Source organism: Rosa rugosa, chromosome 6 (genome assembly GCF_958449725.1).
Source record: "Rosa rugosa chromosome 6, drRosRugo1.1, whole genome shotgun sequence".
Taxonomy (NCBI): domain Eukaryota; kingdom Viridiplantae; phylum Streptophyta; class Magnoliopsida; order Rosales; family Rosaceae; genus Rosa; species Rosa rugosa.
This window is the reverse complement of record NC_084825.1, coordinates 19203003-19230025: the sequence shown is the minus strand read 5'-3', so window position 1 is coordinate 19230025 and position 27023 is coordinate 19203003. Positions and strand designations below refer to the sequence as shown.

The following is a 27023-nucleotide window of genomic DNA, read 5'->3' as shown; positions in this document are numbered from 1 at the left end:
ACCCTTGCCCCAAAAGGGGAAGAATTTTTAAAAACCAAGTTCTACCAAAGGTGGGAAGCCCGGTCTCCTTGAGACCTGGGACAAGCGCTGGGTGGATTTCTGACCAAGTTCCACCAAAGGGTGGGAAACCTAGTCTCTTTGAGACTTGGGACAGGCACTGCGTCGATTTCTGGCCCTGCGGAGTGATCCCAAGGGTTTACAAAAGATTACAACATATTTGCTCACAGGAGAGTCGAACCCTTACAACAGATGACGGAAGCCATCTCAACCAACTGAACTAGTTTGATAGTTAGCTATGTTACACCATTTGTGTTTGTGTGTATGTGCAGATGACAGAAGTAATCTCAACCAACTGAGCTACTTTGGTAGTTCGCTATGTGACATCATTTGTGTTTGTGTGTGCAGATGACGGAAGTATTCTCAACCAACTGAACTACTTTGGTAGTTTGCTATGTTACATCATTTGTGTGTTGCAAAATTATTTATTTTAATGAAAAAGAACATATCCTAATAACAATTTTAAAGAAAAAGAACATCTCCTAATAATAATTTTAATAAATCTCCAACTTATATGAAATTCTCAGCTGTCTTGATTGGCATACAATTGCAGCTTTTCTGTATTTCTTGCACTGGAGGTTTCTTAAACTTCTTAATCGTTTTGGCATTCAATTACAACTCAGGGCAGCTACTACTAGTCTGTACCTGTATTTCTTTTCTTTTTCTTTTGGGCAGCTGCCATCCGGAAGTCTACCCTTCTCTGAATGTCACGAGTCCAGGCAAATAAAGATGTCTTCTCTCATAAGCAGCTCCTTCCTGGCAAATCTGGTTTCTGTTTGTAGGTCAGTGAAGCTGCAGAGGCATTATATTGCTGTTTATCTGCCCTAGAAGAAACTGAAAGTCCTAGAAGCAGACAACAGTTCGAAGCTGGCAGAAATTTAAAGAATTCTTTCGTTTTCTAGGATGCATCTCCTTAAAGCATATCTTTCTGACCGAAGTCATTAGTTCTAGCCTGAAAGGCCACTATGGGCAATGCAACTGTTGCATAGTCAGTAATCTGGAAGCGGCTTTATATAGGACCTGCTGCTACATGGTTGCTGGAGTCTTAAAGACATATTAGTAATAATCAGACAGCAGTATTCTGTCTGGTTACAATCATTTCCAAGACGTATGAATACAATCAAAGGTGATAGAGAGGCCTTCAGACTTAAAGTCTGAACACCTCATGCCTAAAACCAAATATTGTATCACTCATCATATCGCTCTTGTTTGTATTACACTATTACCCTAATATTCTTGTGGATGCTGTTCATTATGAAGCTTTAATGTTTAATGGAATTTTGTGTATATTCTGTTTCTGTTTTGAACTCACAACATATACATGCCTTTAATTCTTAGGAAGGAGGAAACTGAACATCATGAACATTATAAACTAGTTGGATATATGCATTTAGTAGATACCAAGCACAAATAGTGACATAGATATTGAAATTGAAAACTGTAAAATGATGTCCAAGACTGTAAATGCTTCATCATCTAACCTTTGAGTGACACAGTATTGGAGGATCATACAAATAAATCAATGATCAAAATCACAGAAGAACATTTCCAGACCTGTAAAACGATTAGAATGGAAACAAGCATCCAAAAGAAGAAACCCGAAAGTTGAATTCCACTAAACCCTGCAAATTGTGTCAAGAAATCACCATTACTCAAAAACCCAGTAACCAAAATCTGTATTATAAAACTATACACAATGACCATTAAGCAAAACTAAGCAATTTCAGTACCTGAAAGGCGGGAGCTTGCGAGTCAATCACATTATACAGCAAATGGGTATAAGCTTTCTTCTTGTGCAGAATCAAATCAATCAGAATAATCTGACAGTGCCCAAAAAAAATCCAAAAAAAAAAAAAAAGGGGTTTCAATCTTTGTAGAATTGTGAAAACGGAAATGAAGAATAAACCAAGATAGAAGCTTACCATGGGCTTGCACTTAGCCTATTCACATAAATTGAATCCCTTTTTTCAGTTTCATATCTATTTTTCTCGCTCTCTGCGTCTCTCTCGCGCGCGCCCAGTTCTCTGTTACCCAAGTTGGGCTTTTTGCTATCTTGAAATCTTGGGTTAAAACCAAGTCTCTAGACCCATTAATTTTCTCATTTCCTTTTTCCGGCCAAGTTTAGCCTTATTCAGTTATTCTACATTGTTGGGTTATTGCGAGTAGGAAATTTTAGTAATAACGAGTAGATCTCGTCTACGACGTTCGTGTCACATGATATGATTCGTCTACTAATAATAATTTTTTTACTTATATATTGTATATTAAATATACTCGTATCCTAAGACATAAAAATCAAAAACACGTCTCATAAGATCTCATATTTGAATAGTCGGGCGTCTACGCAACTCAAGTAACATTTTATCACTAGTTTGGGAAACATAATACAAAGAAGAAAAAGGTGAAAATAAGAAACTGTTGCTACAACTTGGTTCAGACTTCAGAGTTTGCTGGGTTCCGAGTTTTGTACAATTTTAGAAAGTTTGTTTTGTTTTCAATAGAGAAAAATAAACAAATGGTAAATACATACATATTTCAAAACCTAATAAATTATGTGTAATACCCCGAAAATTCATTATTATTTTTTGATGATTTTTTGGAATTTAATTAGTGGTTATTGGATGATTTTGTAGTTTGTGGGTGAAGCGGAAGTGTTTCAGACGAATAATTACTCGAAACATTTTATTTTAGTCAATCTTTTATTCGTTGAGATTCTCTGAAAACTTCCTTCACGAAAGTTGTAGAACGCGTCGATACGAGTTCGTGGACATGTGGCACGTGAAAATCAGAGTTCGTATGAAGAAGTTATGGCCTTTGGAAGTTTCGGATATTTTTGGAAAGGACTAAATTCAGTTTACCCCCTCCAACTTAGGGGTAAACATCAAGTCAGTCCCTAAATTTTTTTTTTAATCACGATCGTCCCTGAAGTTTTGTTTTTCATCTCCCTCGTCCAAAATTTGAAAATGGCTCGAACCATGACGTCATATGCTGACGTGTCCCCGACATAGGGACCCACTTTTCAGACTTAAAATCAGCTAGAAGGGCAAAATAGACATTTGAAGCATTTTTTCCTCCAACATTTAAAATAAACACAAACTAATCCCTAAAACCATAATATAATTACCAGACGTGGCAGAAAATGATGAGAACAGATTACCTTAGCCTCCAAAATGACCAGAAAATGTACAAAAAATGAAAAATAAAATAAAAATTACCACAAAGTAAAGGCAGACCCGAAATTACTAAAATGAAAGCTGTTAATATTGAAAGATGTTCATAATTGGCAACCAAATAGATGCATAATCTGTTCTACCTCCAAACCCACAAAATAAACAGTTTGGAATTAGTTGCACAAAATTATAGGTCTAATCATCTATGCAAAAGATTAGACCTAGCAACCTTGCATACACAGCACAAGGTTGCACAAAATATGGCAACATGCATCTCTAAATCCTAACCTCGGTTGCCAATCCCATTTACAGAACATTCACCTATTTCCCAGCATTCTTTGCATTTTCTCGGATCCTCACAGAGGACCTTGATGAAGCCTGTGTAGAAGCAGATTTACTCTTGCTTGATGATGCTTTTGGTGGTCTGCCTTTGGCTGTACCAGATGTGGCTGTTGATCCAGTTGATGGTTTTTTTGCTGCCCTTTTTGCATCTCTCTTTCTCTACAGTAATGAAGTTGGTTATAGAATCAAAGAATGACCATGTAGAAAAATCCATAAAACAAATGAAGACAAATTGAGTTATCAGGGTGTACTGCAAATGAAGACAAATTGAGCTATAACAACCACTAAACAACATAGCATAGCAGCACATGAAAACTACCAGTAATGCAAGTAAAAAGTTTCCAAAAACACACAATAAATACTCAACAACACATGCATAATGGTTCCAACCACCGAAAGACCCTCAATATCAATTCTTTATTAGGACCACTCAACCCTATAAGAGGACCACCTTTTTTTTTTTTTTAATAAATGAGAAATAAAATACATAGTGACCAGTGGACTAGACCAATACCAGGCCCTGAAATAGAAAAGCTCAAAGCTCTGAGGCAATCTAGAATAGGAAAGGAAACCTAACCAAACTAGAGCAAGGCAGACTAAAGAAAATAAACAGAATAACAAAGCAAATAGTAACAGAATTAACGAAACCTATAATTAGGCCACGAACCTATAAACTCCCCACATGATCCCTTGCAAGACCACCAAGCCCTACAATATCTGAGTCTCTAAAAGACCCATCGGTGTTGACCCTTATCCAAGGAGGAGGGGGAGGGAGCCACTGCACTATTGTGAACCTAGGGGCTGCAACTCTCAACTGTGATAGCCCTAAGAACTGGAAGATAGGAAGGGAAGAGGTAGAAGTAGAAGAAGAATAAACTAACCCAGCTGATTCTTTAATGCTCACAATAGTAAAATGCATAAACTTAGTAAAAGAGAAGCTACCTCCCTCATGCGTTATGTAATTCCTTTCCGTCCACAAACACCAAACCAGATTACACACCGTAATCCTCCAAAGAACTTTTGCTGAGGGAATGAGAGTAGACAAAAAGGCCTTGGAGAGAAGATCAAGTGGAGTATATTGTGGGGAAGGCAGAACTTTAAACATTACAAAACGAGGACCACTTACAGTCACCTTTCTTAAATCCCATTTTCAGCTACCCAACAACAAGTACATATCTAAACCAATAATCACTTGCAAAACTCTATGAAAGAGAATCAGAAAAAACAAGAGAAAAAAAAAACCCTAAAATTTGGGAACCCTAACCCAAACCCGCAAAATGAGAATCTTCCAAACCATATATGTCAAAATCCTAACCCTAATTTAAAAAAAACATGAATTCGAAGCTTCAAGTCCATCAATTTCTCAAGCATTTCACAAAAAAGCTAGTCCCTTTCATATTCAATTCAAATGTAAAATCCGAAAACCACAAACAAACATACCCTAAATCCAAAATCAATAACCCCCTAAACAAAACCCCAACCACCAAAACCCTAAATCAATTTCCAAAATCTTAATTTCAAAACATTAACTCACTGTAATTTGGGATTTCCTCGCCTCCACTTTGCGTTCGAGGTATCCATTCATCAACGGCCCCAGCCATGTCGCCAATGATTGTACCTTATAATCGTGCAATCTCTTGATCAGGTTCTTCAATCTGGGTTTCGAGTGAATGAAGATGCGAGAGAGAGAGAGTGTGATCGTTTACTGTTTGGTGTTTGGATTAAGGATAAGGCTTTTGGTTTCTGGTCGTGTAATGACCTCGTAATGGAGGGAGGTAACAATGGGTAATTTGGACATTTCGTCCAAAGTTAGGGTTTAAGTCTGAAAAGTGGGTCCCTATGTCGGAGACACGTCAGCATATGACGTCATGGTTCGAGCCATTTTCAAATTTTGGACGAGGGAGATGAAAAACAAAACTTCAGGGACGATCGTGATTAAAAAAAAAATTTAGGGACTGACTTGATGTTTACCCCTAAGTTGGAGGGGGTAAACTGAATTTAGGAAATCACTATAAATAGGAGTTTCCATTTTCAGAAATTACTATTTATATTTTTGGAAAGTTTCCAAAACCGGAAGCTTGCAAACGCTCTGTTCTCTCTCTTCTTTTCGACTGACTCAACCCGGACCCGCAACCCGACCTGGTATTTTCTTCGATCTCCGGCGACCTCCGACAGTGAAACCAACCCAGACCTCTTCGCCTCTTCGTTCCACTCCTCCCTATGGTGTCCTAGTGGTGATTCTCACCCACGGCGGCGCTGCAAGGCGGCGAAGACGAGTTCAGTCGGACCCGGCCGGAATTCTCTCCTCCGGCGACGGGTAGGCTTGAAACAAAGCGTGTTTGTGTCATAGGAACCTCCCCTGTTGATCCTTGTGGTGGTTTCGATTGATTCACATTGGAATTGGTTCAACTCGGAGTGAACAGTGTAATCTTGGCTTATGGGCTTGATGTTAGCCGATCTAGGCTGAGTTGGCTTGAACCCCAGGTATTAAAGTTGCTCTACTTGGTGTTCTTGACATTTTGGACGGTTGGATTAATGTGGTTTTAAATTTTGGCCGGTGGTGGTTGTGCAACCGCCTGTGACGGCGTTCCAGCCATGTAAGGGACATTTTCAAGTTTTATATATCATCTACTCGTCGATACCAGCATTTTGATATATAATACGTAATTTTTGGAGATCGTATGAATATGTTATGATTTTTTACTGTTTCGAACCGTTCGATTATTCGATCCATGAGGATTCGAGTGTTTGATCGACTTGTGGTTTTGACATATCGATCATAAAAGTATTCCGGAAACTTTGGGTGGTCTCGGATGTGGTTTTGCCTCAATTGGCGTCACTTTTGTGGTTTTAGTTCAAAACGGGGGTTTCAGACTTTAATCGCTTGTGATTCGTGTACTAAGTTGGGACCGTATGTGATTAGGTACTTGACAGAGTTGTGTTGAGTAGATTGGGACGATTGTGCTTATCTTGGTTAGCGTGTGAAGACCCAGCGGGATTCAGAGGTGAGTAAATCTCACGATATTCGTTATGAGCATAGTTACCATATTGTCTTGGAGTTATTAGTTTAACTGTGACTATAGTTGGTATTAGTGGCATTCCTGAGTGGATGACTACGTATATATATATATATATATATATATATATATATATATATATATATATATATATATATATATATTGGTGGCTTCGCTGTGATGTGAACAATATTTGAAATGAGTTCGTTATTGCTCGAGAATGGTGAAATTGTGTATTGAGTTGTGATTGTAGAATTTCAATTGTTGAGATACCATGAGTCTAGTATGACCATCTTAATGGGTGATTTAAGATATGATAGCTTGTGTAGGAATAACTGTGTAATGAATCGATGACATCAGTGTGATGAATCTTTGTGATGATTATCATGTAAGGCTTGTGTAGGAATATCTGTGTAATGAATCGATGACATCAGTGTAATGAATCTTTGTGATGATTGTCATGTAAAGCTTGTGTAGGAATATCTATGTAATGAATCAAGGACATCAGTGTGATGAATCTTTGTGATGATTATTATGTAAAGCTGTGTAGGAATATCTGTGTAATGAATCAAGGACATCAGTGTGATGAATCTTTGTGATGATTATTATGTAAAGCTTTGTAGGAAAATCTGTGTGATGATCAGTAAGATGATTGTTATCTGTGTGATGACCGGTGAAATCTGTGTGATGATCAGTAGGATGATTGCTATTTGTGTGATGACTGGTGGAATTTGTGTGATGATCAGTGTGATAACTGCTCTGTAGAGGAGTTGAATTGTTATTAAGTTAAGAACGATCGAGAGGACTGCTGTGATAGTCGGAGCTGCCTACAGATATCAGAGTATAGGGTGGTGATGATTTCGATGACTTAAATTATTTGTTTTAATGTAACCTCCTGAACTAAAACTATGCGTAGTGGTTACTATGAATTGTTTCACTTTGGTTTAAATTGTAATTGCCTTGTTTTTTTCTTGGTTTATTTGTTGATGGTTTGATTGATCTTAAAAGCCATAGTGGTGACGATTGTGCTCTATGGTGATGATAGGAAGGTGATTCATTGTTTTCCACCTTTGATGTCATGTTGATGACAAAGGCTTCCAGTGAGGAGGAAATGAGTGTGATTTTGGAATTCGCCGTAGTGCATTAAAATGGTTTCAAACATTACTTGAGGAGTTTCGTTTGACTGGATTTTGTGTAATTGGATGCTAGGTTGAGAATCTGAGCATGTGGTTTTAGTCACGAGTTGACCTACGTAAGCATGTTATGGAAGGTTATGAAACCAATGGCTGTAGTTGTGAGTTATGTGCTTATCGTTTTTTAGGTTGAGGTGACTTAAGAATGTGTTTCTGCTTTGTGGTTTGAGTTTACTCATACAAGCTTTCATAAGCTTACCAGGTTTGTTGTGTGGCAACCCGGTGCACTATTCGATGGTGTAGGGGTTAATCCTGCAGGTCAGGGTAATCGTGGCTGAAGCTGAGGTAGCGTGCTAGCAGATTTACGGTAGGAAGCCAGTTTTGTGACTTTACCATTATTAAGACTTCCACTTGTAGTAAGCTCTGAGGAGCATTTACTTATTATTTTGTTGTGGCAATTTAATTCGTAAACTTGTGTAATATTTGACTCTGCAGAGCGAGTCTGTATTGACATAGTGGGTTCAAGGCATCATTATGTACTTGGTTTAAAAGGAAAAAGCTTTTCAGGTATTTTGTATTGATGGCTGAACCATCACGCATGTATAATTATGGGATTATATATTGATTTTTAAGTGTGTTTAAAAATCGGGGCGTGACATTATGACCCAAGACAGTGGAAGCCGAAAGAGGAAGTGAGTAGTTCCAGCTAGCAATACTGTCTCTAAGTCAAAAATGAGTGACCGCATCAGGAAGTTTTGCTTCTCTCCGATTGTGCTTCTTGATATAATTGAATCGACAAAAAGAAAAAGATCTGGTTAAATGAATGAAAGCACCAGTTATTGGATGTAGTACCAAAATGATCATTTGTCAATAGTTTTTTTTTGTAGTTTGCTATAAATTTTACTTGTTTTAAAGATTATATATTATATTTCAAAAAAAAATTTAGTATCGACAAAAGAGTTATTATTTAACTTCATCAATTATCCGATATAGTACACAGTTAAGAAATTGTAGACCCTCAAAATCAACAATTAGAAAATGGCTAAATACTGTTTAGTCCTTGAACTTTTGTCCTAAAAACACTTCAGTCCCTGGCCTTCTAATTTCACACGTTTAATCCCTGTACTCTAAAATTTCGGACCAATAGGTCATTGCCGTTACTTTCCATCCAAAATCTCGTTTAAATCGATGACGTGGCAATTTTTTAGGGCCAAAATGTCTATTCTACCCTCACTTTTTTATTTAATTTATATTTTTTCTCTTCTTCTTTTTTCTTTTTTCTTTTCTGTTTTCTATTCTTCCAGCCCCATGAAACCTCCACCGTCTCCTCCTTCACCCCCTATGGCATCCTATGCGGTGTCCCCTACACTGCCCTCCCTTTTCGCCACCTGCATCAGCACCTCTATAAACAAAGAAAACACAAACAGAATATCAACCTTATCAATTCCCCACTTAACTTTCAATTGAACAATCATGCTTTAATAATCAGAGAGATTTCAACCAAACTAAACCAAACTCAGTTCAGTTAATTCCAATTATCACACTCCACAAGTCTGAGCGTTCTGAAATCATTTTCGACCACAAGTCTGAGCAAAGAACTGAATTGCCGTGGTTGGAAGACAAAGCTCGGTTCATCTCCGGCCACGCTCAGTTTGCATCCACTTCAGAAAGTCCAGAATTAAGCATCACTGAGCGCCAAATTTTCTCTAGGACAAACATTAGCTTCGAAATCAAACCCAAAAGACCAGAAAAGCCGTTATGGATGGTGAACTCCGATAAAGCCGATAACGCCCAAAACATCAATTCCATCAAAACTCAACTATAATCAAAATCAAGCACATCAATGTGCAGAGCATGGAGAGTAGATGAATTTTCTCACCTTATGCACTACCGATTTCGGCCGGAGTTGCAGGAAAAAGCCTAGAAACCGTCGGAGAATTTTGGCGTCGATTTTCGCTCCAGGGTCGACGAACGACCAAACCAAATCCAAAGGGACGTCGGCGATGTCGAGGTGGTTTGAACGCGAAACCATCCCCAACCCCACCGGCCGACGTTCATCGTCTTCTCCCCAGATCGGATCATCTTCTCTCTCGGGCTCGATTTCGAGTTCGAATCAGAGCTCCAAACAGCTGCTCCACCGTAGAGTACTCCTCCGCCGACGCCGTTTGGTGGTGTTTGGCTGAGGCTTCTGGAGTTTGGTGCGTGGTTTCAGGTGAGGCGTGTGAAGAGAAGAGAGGGAGTAAGGAGGCAGAGGAGAAGAGATAAACAGAATAAAAAAATAAAAACAAACAAACAAACAGGAAAAGAAAAAAGAATAAATTTTAAAAAAGAGAAAAGAATAAATTTATTAAAAAAAAGTGAGGGTAGAATAGACATTTTGGCCCCAAAAAATTGTCACGTCATCGATTTAACCGAGATTTTGGATGGAAAGTAACGGTAAGGACCTATTGATCCGAAATTTTAGAGTACATGGACTAAACGTGTGAAATTAGAAGGCTAGGGACTGAAGTATTTTTAGGGCAAAAGTTCAAGGACTAAACAGAATTTAGCCCATTAAAAAATATTAACTCAACTAGAGTTTTATGAGTTATTAAACTAAAGAATATATTCTATCTTAAATGAGTCTCGATAACTTTTTTGGCTAAATAGGATGGATAGAATTACTCCAATTAAATTGGCAAATTCTAAAAATTGTGTCTTAAATGTGTCCTGCCAACTCTAAGAGCTGATGTTAATTGGTATTCAATACACAAAATGTGAAACAGATCTCTGTCTCTCTTCAAAAAAAAAAAAAAAAAAACGGAGAGGAATCCAAACTTTTTTTTTTTTTTTTTTTGACTTTGTCAAGGGGAACCCAAAGGCTTCCTAGGCCCAAACTTGGTTGGTTATATTTCTAAATTCAAATATTATAATAGGGGTTTGGACTTAAATTATTACCTTTAAGGGAGGTTACATACTATCAAATCTTTTATATAAGGCAGTCCCGTGTACTCCCTCTAACTAGTGATATAGTTTCTTGCCGCATAGAATGTATACCAATTAAGTGAGATGCAGTGTAGTATACTTAGGCTTGGATTGAGTGATCATTCAGTTTAAGGTTCATGATTCATTTCTTAATGTATACCAAGTGAGATGCAGTGCAGTATACTTAGGCTTAGATTGAGTGACCATTGAATTTAAGGTTCATGATTCATTTTGTCAAAAAGTACTGATTCGACATTAAAGCTCAACTCTTCAAAGTTGGTGTCCAAATCACTTTGTTTACTTGAGCCCCCTACCTCAAAAGCTCGAGCCCGATTAATTTGCAGCCCAAAGCCCATTCCAAATTTCAAGGCCCATTGCAAACCTCAGTACATCGGGTCCCCAGATGTAATCAGCAGACACTCTACCAAATTGGGTATCCAAAAGAAATATATTTGACGGGTTCAAAATACATACACCCGTCGAACCCAAAAGTTGGTACAAAACCAGAAATACCAATTCCAAGAACTACAACGGTTTGATCCCTCCTCGAGGGTATGTAGGCAATCTAGTGACCCACTAGATGCAACCGCAAGTTCAAACAGGATCCCTGAATCCTGGTTCATCCAATCTAAATCCCTTACCTCACCAGTCAAATCCATCCAAACACCAGAAAAGGACAAATCATTCCCAAAACAACTTCAGACACAAATCCAAAGTAAATCGAATCCCTGGTTCATTCACACCAAATTCGTCCAAACACTATTCCTATTTCAAAAAGCAATACCCTCCAATGGGTCATACACCCATTGGAACTCTTGAACTACGAGTGACTTGATCCCTCTCCAAGGGTACGTAGGCAACTCATTCAAATATCCGGATGCAACCGCAAAAACAAACAAACAAACACGCATCCACAACTGGTTTCTTCATAAATGGAATCAAAGGGTGTTTCCTTGTAACAAGGGAATATAATTAAGAGACACATTCTGTCTTGAATGGGTCGAACCTGAAAGAATAAGAACTCTATTCACTAAATGAATACGAGTGAAATTATGTTGGGTGACATTTACACTCACTGTGTGCAAATTTTACTCAACAGCTTTTCTCACGTTTTCTATGATTTTCTCAGGGCTCTTTGGTTTTTTGTTTTGCCCAGGTTAGCATTGTTGAGGTCGGATCAATATCCAAGTCAAAGGCATACATTCACTTGATCTTGATCTTTTGACATCAGTCGTATAGTCTACTTAGTAATAATTCCTAAGTTAATTAGAGGAGCTTTGAGATGCCATAAATAAATTGAGGTCTATTGAAATTGTATGTAAATATTGGGCGAGAGACACTTTGATTTACCTATTTATTGACGGTCATTGAAAGTTGATTTTGTGAAGGATAGGAGGTCCTATTTGGGAGTTATTTGAGATTTATGATATTAGAAGTATATTGTTGATTTACAGGTTCTTTTTGAGTAGTCCACTTTTAGGAGAGGTTATGTCGAATTTTCTATAAAACTCTTTTCTAATTTGGTTTACACAGAACCACCTCGGATTCCAAGGTGGAATTCGAGAGCGGGTCTGTCATATATGGGAGAGTTTCAAGTATTCAAAAGAAACCAAATTGATCCATTTTTTCTCCTACTAAACTTTAGTTGCTGCAATGAATGTAATTATATTGATTTGCATCATTTGTTCAATTTTCAAAAGAAAATTCTGATTTCCTCGCCAAGCCTTCGGTCAAAACCGAATTTAATCAACTTTTCATCTATGGATTTACTGAAAACAAAGTTTCATTCTTGGAATACCTTACTTAGGATTTATAAATCCTATATATTTTCTTTGTTAAAGGATTGTCTATATCAATGTTAATCCAATGCTGTTATCCTTTTGAAATTTCCAAGTTCATATTATATTATAACTATACTAAAACCCAAACGGGGAGAAGACAAACGAAATGAATAGTTTAATGACCCTTCTACCCCTCTTTTGCTTGCTTTTTACAACTCTACCATTCACCTATGTTTTTCTAGGGCTGTCACTTAGTCGGTTCGAATCGGTTATAGATATTACCAACTTCAAAACCAAAGCTTTCGGTTTTGAAATTGAGTTATCTATTACCAACCAAAATTTTCGATTCTTAATAATATTTACCAAATTTAGTATATCGGTTTTCGGTATTACCAACCTTAGAACAATTAGTTCTTTGTAATATAAATTAGAATGATCAATACTAAGTTTTTTAATTTTATAGTCGTAAGCTTTGTATTCATCTGCTTATTATAGTTTTTTTTTTGTACATATGACATCAAGTTTTAGCCATTGACCTGCACAAAATTAGTGCTCAATTTAAAACCCTATCAATGTAGTAAGAATAAGTATGGATCGTTCTTAACCGGGGATTAGGGCCTTATTAATTCCTGAAAAATAAAACGTTAGACAAAACAAAACTATATATTATATACAATATTAACGATTTACATAAGAAGGGGATTTTCAGATTTTAATTTCTAAATTAACAACTAATTATATACATGTAACACATCAAAACACATAATCAAGTAGATTTATATGAATGGAATGAAATTAGACAGAATTAACTACCATTAACACATTGGCAAGGTTTCAAACATCAAATCACGAGTCAAAATATATTATAGCATAGAATCAATCAAGAACAAAGACGAACGCATACAAAGTTCATTTTACTTCCCTTAATTAAATTAACTAGATGAACGCACCATAGTTAACCCTATTAAGCATGCAATTATTAGTGGTAGCTAATCACTAACAAAAACACAATCAACGCATTAAGCACAATGGAAGTTTGATCAATTCAAGCCAAGAACACAAGTTAGAACGCTAATCAAACATGCAAGACTCATTGTCAATTTACCTAAGAAATTATAGGTTTTTCACTTTAATTAATAAGACCTAGAATGCTAGCACCTTAATATGGATTCAATTACATGCTCATCAATCAAAGTATGCATCCAAAGATCAATTAACACATAAAAGATGGGATTGAAGCTCGAAATTAACAATCATGCAAGAACATATTGAAATCGCAATTTTCAGATTGAAAACCTAAAACTTGAAACATGCTTCATAGCATTCAAAAACTACATATCTAAAATCAACACTTCATCCACCATAGAAATCGCAAATCACAATCCAAAAACATAAAACAAAATCGCAATATATTGAAAACCCGAAATCGTTTTACATTCAAAAACCGAAAACATAAAAAAGTGCTCATGGTTACACTTTTTGATCATCAAAGACGTAAGAAGCTTCAAAAGTTGGTGGAATGGATAAGGATCACGGCAAGGATGCTTGAATGGAGATAGAGATGCTTCAAGGCCTTGAACTTTGGAGAAGATGAAAATTGCCGAAACTTTGGAGGAAGAAGGGGACATGTATGTGGCTTTTGATTCTGAATTTTGTGTTGTGTAGAATGTCTTCACAAACCCCCCTATATATAGTGCACGGCAAGGGCTAGGGTTTCCTAGGATTTCTCTTCTTCTGCATCATTCAACCAATGAAAATATTCCATGAGAAGTAAAGAGTAAGTCATCTTTATCATTGCTGAAATCTTCCGTGCAGCTAGACCATATTTCGGCCTTCATGGAATCAGGAAACCTAAATCAATATTTATTATCTTTATTTTCTTTTCCATAATTCACGTGAAGTAGATTTTCTCTAAAACTCTCCCTTTTTATGCCTTTGCCGAAATCTTTTCTTCTTTTCTTTATTTCTCCATGGAAAAATCAATAATAATGGGCCAAGAATTCCTCCAAGACATTATGGATGGTTCTAGAGACTTATGTGCAAGTCATATGCTTCAATCTTCGGTCCAGGCTTCTTTAATTAGACAATTTCAAAGCCCATCTTCATATATATATATATCTCGAAATTCTTGTGCATTCTAGAACATTCTTGAACAATCTTGAGTCATCTTGAAGACACAACATCACCTAGTCTCACCAGGTCTCCTAGTAGCATCAGGACTCCTAGTGTGATCAGGTTTTCTAGTTCAACTGGGACTCTGTCATTTCTCATTTTTGAACATCATTTTTCCGAGCTCACTCCTAGTTGACTTAGGATTCCTACTTCAACTGGGATTCATTTTCCTGGTAGGACTGGAAAAACTTCATTTCTCCATTTCTTCTCATTTCTGCGCATATAACTCCTTACCTTCCATTTCTAGACTCAAAACTACCTAAAAACACAAAATAAGTTAGAAATGATATTGTTAAGGAAATAGCTAAGAAAAATGTAGAGAGAAATGCACTAAAAACATAGTCAATATTAGTCTCAACAGCCATTTTTAATAAAACTAGATTATTCAACCATCTTTGACCAGGTTGCTTAAAATACATGTACTATTAATGTAAAATATATAGTAATGTTCATACAATTTTGAAATTTTTATGTTTATTTCTTAATATACATGTATGTATATTGGAAACTGTAATATATAAAGCTAATATTTAGATAATCGGTAGATTCGGTATTTACCAAAACCAAACCAACTTTTTCAGTAATTTTCGATTTCGGAAGTCAGTTTATCAGACTTAAAATATCGGTTGGTATCCGATCGGTTTGGTAATTACCAAACCAAGTGGAAGCCCTATGTTTTCCATTCTCTCTTCCTCCTCCTCGCCCTCAAGTCCTCAACTGTACGGAGATTTTAAATTTCAATTGGTTTTTGAAGAAAGTCCAGAAGCTACAACTTGAAGGCAGTACAATCAAAGAACATAGATTTGCAATTGGGAGAGAGAGTTCAGACTAATCGGTGTTTGGCAGCTCTTCCATTAGAGACATCTGTTCTATCTTTGATGCTTGGGTTGGACATAAAGTGAGAAAGAGAGAAAGGTTGGCCTCTTCGTCACCGAACTGGTCTGAGGGCCAGCAAGAGTAATTGCTTTTGAATCTTTTAGTTCCAGTTTGCTTCATGTTGCTGTAGCTTGCATTGATCGAGTTCAGTTTTGGAGTTTTGAATCATCTCAGCCTCTTTTACTTATTCGGGTATAAACACTGTATTGTTCTCTACTGAAAATTTCCATCTCTTTCAAACATGCAGTCTTATTGATTGTGCTTTTGGGAAATCAATATTTCCTAGGTTACGGTTTTGTCGTAGAAATTTGATTTTTTTTGGCTTTGGGTATCTGACAATTTGTGTCTTTTTTAATGTTTTGTTGGCATGGTTTTCTGATTTCCTTTTTTGGCTATCTGGGATTTGTAGGGTTGCACTTGGTAATGCCTACTATTGTTATGATTAAGCTCTTGGTACATAAAGTTTATGAGATCCACTGCAACCCCTACCACCACCTTTAACTTTAGTGTGCATCTGCGCAGCTAGCAGCATATTCACCTGTGAGGCCCCGGGAAATTTTATTTAATTTTTGGAGACAATTTTTCGCCAATAAGATTTTTCGCAGGGTGATTTAAGTAAATGAATTAATTTATTTTGGTCTCGAGTCCACCTATTGGGCCTGCAACCTAAGTTTGGGCCAAGATTCGTCTAATTAGGCTCAAGAAATTGACAAATTGAGTTTACGTTGAAAGTTCGAGAATTTTGTTTGTGACGATTAAAGGTTACGAGCCCAAAACATCAGAAGTAATTAGCTAGGAGAATTGGGTAATTTGTCCCAAGGGCAAAACAGACATTTCACTTGGTATAGGTTAAAATAGGTTTGGAGAAACCCTAACACTCCAAAACCTTTCTCCCTCACTCTCGGCCGCATCCCTCTCTCTCTCCCCCGACCTCTCCCTTTCTCGTCCTCCCACTGTTAGCGCAGGAAAACCCCATCTCTGGTTACCACCTCGCAAAACCGCCACCACCAATCAATGTAGCACCCAAAACCGACCCAAACCCAATGGGAATCTTAGCCATGGACCACCGTCCTCCTTCACACGCAACAACCCAAGACTACGCGCTACTATCCCTTAACCCTCGCCAGTTTCCGGTGATTTCCTCACCCTTCTGCCACCGTCATTCTACTAAGCAAGCAGAGCGGAGCAAAACCCAAAAACCCATCTTCGCTGCCGACGCCAGATAACGCCGAACGAGCATCGCCGGAGCTCTCGGCCCTGCATCCCTTCGTTCTCTTATATCCGGTCGAAACTAGGCTGCACGACCTCCATAATCGGAATCAGGGCTTAATGATCTATCAAAACCCCAAACTCCCGACCTCCAACTCCGATCTGGACCCCTACACGTGCCTCACACGCCGCCGCAAGCGCGTGGGCCACCGCAGCTCTGCGATGGGACTTTCAGATTGTCTGGATTCGGTAATTTTCGTCACTTCCTTTCCATAAGGCCTCTATTCTGATATATGCTTAAAAACCTAACTCTATCATTTAATTAGGATTGTGTGAAGGATTTGAAATATGTGTTCTGGAGGAAATGAGATATGCGAAATTATAAGCTTTTGGAGAAGAGAAGTGCTGGGTCAGTTCCATTTGTATTGAGGAAAGGTAAGGATTCAAGAACTCTGTTTTGGAACGAATTTGGTTAAGAGTTGGACTGTTGATCTTATTGTATCTGTTAGGTGTCCAAAACAATTGTTGGAGCTGGAATGCAGCAATGACGAATTGGCTTCTAGTCTGGAAGAGAAGGACGGTAAGGGACCAGTTACTCTGATTTGTGAAATTGATGGTGTTCTATTTCTAATTGTTGTAAATGGGTAACTGGAGTTATTTTGGTGGTTGAAGTTGTTAACATCAGCAGAAAGTTGTTTGTAGTCTCATGATTACATGCATTTTTGATAAGAGCATAAAGTGCGACGATATTATTGAGTATATACCCCATTTTAGCCTTGTTTCTCCCTTAAGTTTCGTGTTTTGAGTCATCGAGTCATTTTAAGAGTATTGTAGAGTGTTTGGCGTGAAATAAGCGGAAAAAGATAAATTCATGAAAAATCCTAGCTGGATCAGGATTCCTCACTGTCGACTGTTTTTGCGGTCTTTACATTTTAATTCCCTTTATTTTCTCTAGAAAATTCTGATATTCTCCTGCTTGTTGTAGGAAACCTTGGCTGGTGGAACTCTTGGAAACAACAACGATGGAGTCATAAAATAAAGCATTTAAGACATTTGACCAAGCAATGAAGAAGGGAAATAAAGGAGAAAGACGTTTTCAGTTGGGGAATAAAGGAGAAAGACGTTTTTCAGTTGGGGAATAAAGGAAAAAGATGTTTCAACTGGAAAATAAATAAAGGACAAAGACGTTTCAGCTTGTTAAAAGACCCCCTAATGAGAGGAATTAAGGCCATAAAGGAGACGTTTCAGTTGGGAAATTAAAGGAATTATGATGCAATCCCATCCGTCCAATGATGAAGGGTATGATCGACAAAAGCCAACCAATGCTGCCCTATAGATAGGCAACGTCCAGAACAGAATTATCATCACTTCCCGGCCTATCACTTCCTGGCCAAAAGCTATTCCAAGACTTTGCCCAATTCACTTCTCCAACCTCCAACACCTACAAGACCGTGACCACCATCCATCCATCAATCTACGAAGTTCTTAAGCGCTGAGTCAAGGACGCTTCACCACCATAGCAGAGACGAGTTCATCACCTTGTTGCTAAGCCACTGAGGAAAGCTTCAAAGTGTAACTATGACTCTACTTATAATTTTTGTTTCGGTTTTGTGTGTTTGGATTTGCGAGTTGTGTAATTGGAGACATGAGATTTTCAGAATATTTTTATTAATATTTTTGAGATTTTCAGTTTATTATTGAGTTAATTTCGAGAATTCTTTTATGATGCATGTTACAATCTTGTGCCCTTTTATGTGTTTAGGTAATTTTCAGAGTTAGGTTCATAAGTTTGCATGCAAGAATAATGGTGAGAGTTCTTGTGTGTTTGCTTAATTTGCCAAGAGTAATTATTATTTGTTAAGGCGCTGAGTTAAACAAGTAACAATTAGTTCTAAAAAGTGGTAAAAATCATGCTTTAATGATTAAACGATTCTGGAAATTACGTGTTAAATTCTATGTGTAATGGTTAATTTACACGTGTGAGTTTATTCGAGGGTTAGATAATACTACTAGTTAAGAGAATTACGCTGAGTGTTTTCGAAAATTAGTAGTATTAGGCTTGGTAAGGACTTTTCCGATCCAAGCCTACATTAGAACGAATCAGATAAATGGATTGATCCGCTGAGGCTTTTCATTTGGGCTCTTATCTATGCATTCAAGATGGGCACAGTTTTGTAGCATGTTGAAATGAATTTCTGAGTGGTATTGGTCTAGGTTAGGGAAGTCGATCATTGTATATAGGTTTATTTGTTTTGTTTTTATTTTAAGTAGATTAGGAACCAAATCTCAAAACCTCCATTTTATTCTTTTATTTGTTAATTGACCTTTTTGTGTAGGTGTACCCTACAATCCCCGGACTGAACGATCCCTGCTTATCCTATACTGACAACTACATTTTGCAGGGTTAAATTGTGAGGCTATTTTAGCTGCATCAATTTTTATGTGCGTAATTGCACTCTAAATACTAGAATTAAGTTAATCCTCAAGTAAATTATTATGTAATTAATCCATTTTTATTTATTTTGTAGAAAATAAACGGAATCACGGATATCGAAAGAAATTAGAGCGAAATCGGAGCACATAATGAAGAAATGAAGAAATGAAGAAAAGAAGAATTTCTCTTAATTAATTATTCTTTTCATCAATTAATCATTAATTAATAGAGGTTTAATCATCAGAAGCAACATCACGTGCAGAGGCATGTTGCAATCAAGCCATTATTTGTTTAATTGAACTCAACCACTCAGAAGATGACACATGGCAGCTGTACAATTAATCACTATGGTTTAATCATGCAAAGAGGGACCAGCGTTTCTTTCTCTCTTTTGCTGCCAAAACGAACAGCAGCACGTGCTCTTCCTCTTTCATTTTCTGACGTCACTTTCCTCCCCTCAACCATTGCAGCCTTGCCACGTGTCCCTTATCCTTCCTCTTTCTCACAAAGCCTTTCCAGCCGCACACCCTACTAACCCTCTCTCTTCTCCAACAGCCGCACGCCCCAATTAAATTTATTCCTTTACCCTTCCTCTAACAGAGAGAACACACCCACCGCCACTATTTCATTTTTCTTCTCTCACCCGTCACCTCACACTCTCTCATCTTCCCATCTTCATTTTTAATTTCATTTTTTGGATTGGACACTAAAGGCTTCAAGGAAATCATCATCAAGAGCACACATCCATTTTTGGGTAGTTGAGTGAAGAAATTACTTGGTTCAAACTAGCTCATAGCTAGAAGTGGCCAAGCTAACTCTCATCTCTTTTCCTTATTATCTCTTTCATAATTTTTCTATGCTTTTGGTGATGTATTTGATAATGAGTTGTGAGTAGTTCAATTTTGGGAGTTAGGGTTGTGAAGCCCTAACTCATCTTGTATAAATATTGATGCTTTACTTCTAATAAATGCAATTTTCATTGTGTATGCTTTAAATCCGAATTTATTGGTCCTTAGAAGCATGTTTCTAGGCTTTGTCACCCTTTGAAATTATGTTGTGGGCAATTGTGATGAATAGATTGATAAATTGACAACTTATTAGTCTTGTTGCATCTAGGATTTAAGTGTGGTAACCATTAGCTAGCTTAATTGTAGCTAAGCTTGCTTGGGTCTCTATTATCTTGCACTCTAGGCCTCTAATTTGAGATATTGCGGCTTTAACCGGCGTAATGCCTAAGTTAGAGAGTTGATTGTGGCCCTAACCGGCATAATCGATACGCCGAAAGGATAATTGGTTTAGTAGCCTTGATCGGTACTAAATACGAGACTTAACACATGTAGAAAATGCATGCATTTGTGAAATTGGCATCGATATTTGCAAGAGAGTTAGTGTGAATCACCCGACACTCCCATGCTCCCATTAATTTGAAATCCGAATTTAATTTCTTGCTTGATAATTAGTTGTTTGCTTTTATTTTAGTTTGCATTTAATTTAGTTAATTCTCAATTCAAAACTCTCAAACAAAATTCTACCTTCCATTGTGCATAACTCATTTGGGCTACAAGTTAGTGGCTTTGATTAGGCTTAGTGTGAGCTAAGTCGAGCATTGTCGAGGCTTGGTGTCTTGTGAATATTATTTCGCTTTATTTTATTTTTATTTTAGCGCAATTACCTCGGTTAGGTCCAACGCCTAATCCCTGAGGTACGATAACTAAGGTCCAAATACTTCCCTTACTTGACAACGATTCGTACGTTTGCTAGAGTATATGAGTCAAGTCATCTCATGAATGGGAAAGAGTAAAAATGGTGAAATAGTGATTTAAACATTTGGTATGTTGACTATGGTGAGGTTGTGATTAAGGAAGATGCTGAATGTTTGTGATTTGGTTTCTTTTAATAAAGAAGACAAAATATAAAGTAGAGAAAGATGAATCTGCTATAATTCTGAATCTATTGTAAATGCAAGGTGGAAAGAGAATGGCTATTTTTGTGAGATACAACTATTGTTCTGGTTAATCAAGTTGTGAGAATACATAAGTCGGTTATTGTTAAAGAAAGTGAAAATGGGTTAAGTTAAATTGATTTGTCCAAATTTGAAAGGTACAATTCAAACTATCCTAAACTTAACATATCCCAGAATGACTAAAAGAAGCGAGGTCATTTGGGAATGGTAAGTGTATTTGTTGCTTAAGACAGGAATGTTAGCCAATGGCATCAAATACTTAACCCGAACTATATTATTGAAAGAAGTATGATCACCATATCCTATATGGTTCAAATGTCATACCATTTGGATTATTTGGGAATGGATAATAGCTTTTATCTACTAAAAGCAATCTCTTCTAGATAATTGTTTCGGTTAAAGGATGATTCGACGGACTTCAAGGAAATTAAATGAATGCTTTGGTTGCTTGGTTATATCAAGTTATAACAATATCAAGTTACTCATTCGTTTGATTTTATTAAAAGGACTCGAGCGTGTGCACTTGGCTTTAGATAAAGGATCGAAAGTCAGGAATGAACCCAAATGTGGACGAGCACTCCAATTCCAGGTAGGGTGAGCTGTCCCTATCTTGTTAGTGGCTTTCTTGTGTGTGTATATGCTTATATATAATATGTTGCCTGCTATGGATGCCACAGTAGATGCCTTGATGATTTTTACTGCATTGAATTGATGATTATCGAAATTAAATGAAAACCGAGGCTAGACATTGCTTGTTATAAGGAGATATAATATGATTGTTGTGACCTGAGAGTGATAGGAGCGATGCTTCATACGGTGTCGAAACCGTGAATCTCCGGAGGGGCAATATGACCATATGTTGTGTCGAGCCCGTGTCACCTTAGTAGTGTAAGTAGGGAATCGACAGTGACATTATATGGCATTGGGCCAGTAAATGAACACTCTCGTTGCCCATAGCCAGTAAGAAAAGTGAGTGGATAATGTTGATGGATTTGGCTATGTTCGGCAGTTGGCCTGGTTTACCGGATACAGGAAATTAGGGTTTCGGTCACATGTGAGTTGGAAATCCTGCATGTGAGAATCTCTGAGTTCAGGCTGATTTAGTATACTATATATGTTTTACAAAAGATAATAAATGTTTGTGGTTGCCTCTTTTTAAAGTATTTTTGATAAACGTGCGCAATATTGCCTCTGATTGTAAGCCCAAAGTTCATAGCCCATTTTAAGTTCCGCTGTCGAAAATATGTTGTTGGGTTGCTAGAATGATTTGCTCAATAAAATGTCTTGTAAACCAACAACCTAAACCCAAAAGGCCTTGCGGTTTCGAGTTAATGAGTTATATGTGACATGTCTATTTCTTATTGGCTCGGAGTCGCAGCGCTGTGGGACCCCTCCTACGAGATGCCACACCACCATCCAGAGATTTGTGTGCTTCTTCATAGCTATCATCATTTCCTAATATTTTTTTGTTGGAATATGTATAATTTTGTTTGCAAGAGATGCTAGGTCAAAACGTTCCTCCCTAGTTCAACGTCTGGAAGTATCTGCCTATCCATGTCTAGGCCGGTTGAATTGAATTTGCATGTGGGTGAGCAAAAAATTCTACAATATATTAACATATGACATACATACAATTACAATTGTTATGACTTAATTAGTCAAATGAGAACCTATTACAATTGCCACTTTTAAGACATAATTACTCAAATGATAACCTAGTTTACTCTAACGAGGATCTTATGTACGTTAATAAGAACTTTTTTCTAGTTACGTACTTTACTTTAATGACGACCTTATTTACCTTAATGAAGACTTTTTTCTAATTACTACATGAGTCCTCAAAGTGGGAACATGAGTCCTCAAAGTGGTAAATATTACATAAAATAGGACATGTATGAGAAATGTTAATGTACCATAGATTTACCCGTGGGTGAGGATCTAAGTTTTTACATACATACACATAGATATAGATTTGGCTAACTCCATAACAACGCAAGTCATTTCTGGCTAGTGGCTACCATTATGTCTTAAATTTGTTGCTGATTTGTGCTTGAAAGAGACTCATATGAGTTAGATGTTAGACTATCTTAATCACACTTAATCACTATGTTCTTTCTACTAATGCGGCTTTAATTATCTGGACCATACAAAGTGTGATAAACATAAATGGAATTGTCAATTTTAGTAGATGACCGATACTAATCAATTCATAGAGTGAGATCAAAATTTTATTGGGAGACATGTTGTACCAGGGCCGATCCTGACATTTTGAAGGCCTGAGGCAAATAATTAAAATGTGGCCTCACATAAAAAAACCATATAATCAAACAAATTTTTTTATATATATAAAAATTAAACCCCTACATTAATAGTAATGCAAAAAAAAAAAAAAAAAGGTGTTCAATTCCAAAATAATTTTTCTCTTAGAAGTTGAAAAAATAAAAAAGAACAGAATATAATATATTCTTTACAAAAGAAACCAATGAAAAACAAAGGGCAAATACATTAGTATTCAATTTCAAAATATTTTTTCCATAGAAGCTGGAAAAAGAAGGAACAAAAAAAGTTTAATTTGCAAAGAAACTAATTAAGAAAAAGAAAAAGACAAAAAAGTGCAATTAAACTAATTAAGAAAAACTAAAAGACAAAACAAAGCCCACTGTGCTTCGAACCTTGGTGTTGCAAGCAACTTGCTGTTGCATGTTGCCGCTGCAGTAGCGTGGCCATATAGTAGAGTATACGCAAAAGAAGATTATATAATTATACAATGAATATATGTAAAATTAAAAATAAAAATAAAAACTTGGCGGAGGCCCGTCGGAGAGTGGTGGCCTGAGGCGGCTGCCTCAGGCAGCAGCCCTCAGGGCCGGCCCTGTGCTGTACCCCTCATTAACTAGCTTTGGTCAAATTCCTCATTAACACCAGCTTTGCAAGTGTTTAATATGCCTAATATTTTTTTGTTGGAATATGTATAATTTTGTTTGCAAGAGATTCTAGGTCAAAACATTCCTCCCTAGTTCAACGTCTGTAATTATCTGCCTACCCATGTCTAGGCCGGTTGAAGTTGCATGTGGGTGAGGGAAAAATTATACAATATATTAACATATGACATACATACAATTACAATTGTTATGACTTAATTACTCAAATGAGAACCTATTACAATTGCCACTTTTAAGACTTAATTACTCAAATAATAACCTAGTTTACTCTAACGAGGATCTTATTTACGTTAATAAGAACTTTTTTTAGTTACATACTTTACTTTAATGAATACCTTATATACCTTAATGAAGACTTTTTTCTAGTTACTACATGAGTCCTCAAAATGATAAATATTACATAAAATTAATAGGACATGTATGATATCAACAACTAACGTAATTTTTTTTTTTTGAGGCAAACAACTAACGTATTTGATTATTTGATTTTGTAAGAGATGTCAAAACTTTGCAACTGTACGTAGATATGTAGAATCACAATTATTTCATCCAATTTTTTTTTTTGACATGAATTATTTCATCTCGATCAATAATTTGAGTGAAATCCGATCCTTTTTTATGTATGCTCAATTTATTATAGCTTACCTATTTAATGATCGTGCATAGTTCCTGCCTAACAATTTTAATGTTGATCGACGTACCAACTAATTTTTATTAGTCAAAATGAACCAGCGCCTCATCAATAATTGAAACTCACAATAATTATTAATTAGTTCAGAATGCATTTCTATTTATAAGGACGAAATATGGGGCAGGGTACGTAGAGAGCAACAGAATTGTTGGAGTTGCATTTTCCATGCAACTAATTAACAGTTTAACACTCAACAATTCTAATCTCTCTCTCTCTCTCTCTCTCTCTTCATACACACACAAAGAGCTTAGACCATGGAGGTGCTCTTGACAATGTGTCTAGTACTCTCTCTTTTCTTTGGTTTTTGCTGCCTCTTTAAGTCATTTCTCCAAAGGAGAGACCAGTGTTGCTATCTACTGGCCTATGAGTGCTACAAAGCCAAAGAGGACATGAAGCTCCAAAGCGACTCATGTGCGAAAATCGTCATGCAAAACAAGAATCTGGGGCTGGAAGATTTCAGGTTTCTCTTGAAAACCATTGTCAATTCCGGCATTGGTGAGGAAACTTCCTGCCCAAGAAACATCCTCCAATGCCGAGAAGCAACCCTAGCAGATTCACTCTCTGAGATGGATGAAACCATTTTCGATACACTTGACAAGCTTTTTGCCAGGTACCCTTCAATCTCCCCATCACAAATCGACATTCTCGTGGTCAATGTCTCCATGTTTTCCCCTTCACCCTCCCTAACATCTCGAATAGTGAACCGTTACAAGATGAGGGAGGACATCAAGACATTCAACCTCTCCGGAATGGGCTGCAGCGCAAGCCTAGTGGCCGTTGATGTTGTCCAGGGATTGTTCAAGTCGTACAAAGACTCATACGCCCTTGTTGTGAGCACAGAGTCCATGGCTCCTCACTGGTATTGCGGCAAAGAAAAATCCATGATGCTTACCAACTGTTTGTTTCGGTCAGGAGGCTGTTCGATGCTGTTCACCAATAGAAGATACCTTAAGCACCAAGCTATCTTGAAATTGAAGACTTTGGTAAGAACACATATCGGCTCGAGTGATGATGCTTACAATTGTTGCATACAGCTAGAAGATGATAGTGGTTACCTAGGTTTTCGACTTACCAAATACCTCACAAAAGCAGCAGCTCTTGCTCTCACAATAAACCTACAAGTTCTAGTGCCAAAAATACTTCCACTAAGGGAAATACTCCGGTACCTGGTGGAGTCTAGGCTGCGGAAGAAAAGTGGTACCAAGAGCCAAAACCTAGAAGCAGTTGGAGTTGGTTTGAATATGAAGGCCGGAATAGAGCACTTTTGTATCCACCCTGGTGGAAGAGCAATCATAGATGGGATTGGCAAGAGCTTAGCGTTAAGCGAGTATGATCTCGAGCCGTCTAGAATGGCACTTTTCCGATTTGGTAACACATCAGCTGCTGGGTTTTGGTATGCTTTAGGATACATGGAAGCCAAAAAGAGGCTCAAGAAGGGTGATAGGATTCTTATGAGTGGATTTGGAGCAGGTTTTAAGTGCAACAATATTGTTTGGGAAGTGGTGAGGGACTTGGATGATGCCAATGTTTGGAAAAGCTGCATAGATAGTTACCCTCCACATATTATAGCCAACCCTTTCATGGAAAAGTTTAGTTGGCTTAATGATGAATGCCTCAGCTTTGTCAGGATTGATTTCGGCAAATTACTCGCTTAAGTTTTCGATAGTACTTGGACTAAATTATTTTTCTTGTCGGTTGTTCATTATATATATATATATTTATAAATAAATGTTTGAAGTTGCTCATGTAAAGGGTAGCGTCAAATTTGTTATATGAACTTCTTGTCAAAAGATAATAGTGTATGTATCTCATACATAAACCCTCTAGAGCAGGTGCTTCTATATATTGTTTTGCCAAATTAATCAATAAATTAAGGTTTCTGTGATGGATACATAAATTTAAATGCGTCTTATCAGCTTCATGTTCTGCAATGTAATTCAAGGTCCACCAAGTCGATCTACTACTGGAGCAATATCAGATACAAAATCCATCTAAGGAATTTCTGTATTAATAATTTGTACTGTCTATATATACAGTGGCGGATCCAGGATTCAATTGTTGTCTAGGCTAATTACAAGTGCACAATTTTTTTTTTTTTTTTTTTTTTTTTTTTTTTTTTTTTTGAGGTTTGGAACCCAATGGGAGGCTCATCCTCACGCCTTTATTATTTTCAATCAAAACATACAACGGATGGGAACATAAAAACCAAACCCCGTAAATTAAAAACTACAAGCATACATTTGTTGTAAAACAACAATAAATTAACTAAATC

At 37.1% G+C, this 27023-nt stretch overlaps 1 protein-coding gene and 2 long non-coding RNA genes across 5 annotated transcripts; 2 read left to right on the top strand and 1 right to left on the bottom strand.

Annotated features, from left to right (window-relative positions):
• Positions 1 to 1468: 1468 nt before the first annotated feature.
• On the bottom strand, positions 1469 to 2147 carry LOC133713624 (uncharacterized). The gene is made up of 3 exons (XR_009848163.1): positions 1980 to 2147; positions 1788 to 1877; positions 1469 to 1679 (listed from the first exon to the last, which is right to left on the bottom strand). It is a non-coding gene; the product is annotated as an uncharacterized LOC133713624 (long non-coding RNA).
• A 15943-nt stretch (positions 2148 to 18090) lies between these two features.
• LOC133717291 (uncharacterized) lies at positions 18091 to 20141 on the top strand. Of its 3 annotated transcripts, none has more exons than XR_009849507.1 (2): positions 18091 to 18293; positions 19250 to 20141. It is a non-coding gene; the product is annotated as an uncharacterized LOC133717291 (long non-coding RNA). The 3 variants fall into 3 exon arrangements; XR_009849509.1 differs by having other exon boundaries at positions 19058 to 20141; XR_009849508.1 differs by lacking the exon at positions 18091 to 18293 and adding an exon at positions 18300 to 19163.
• A 4728-nt stretch (positions 20142 to 24869) lies between these two features.
• Positions 24870 to 26634, top strand: LOC133715329 (3-ketoacyl-CoA synthase 19-like). The gene has a single exon (XM_062141786.1). The coding sequence runs from the start codon at positions 25006 to 25008 to the stop codon at positions 26404 to 26406; it is 1401 nt and encodes a 466-aa protein (XP_061997770.1). The 5' UTR covers positions 24870 to 25005; the 3' UTR covers positions 26407 to 26634.
• Positions 26635 to 27023: the final 389 nt, after the last annotated feature.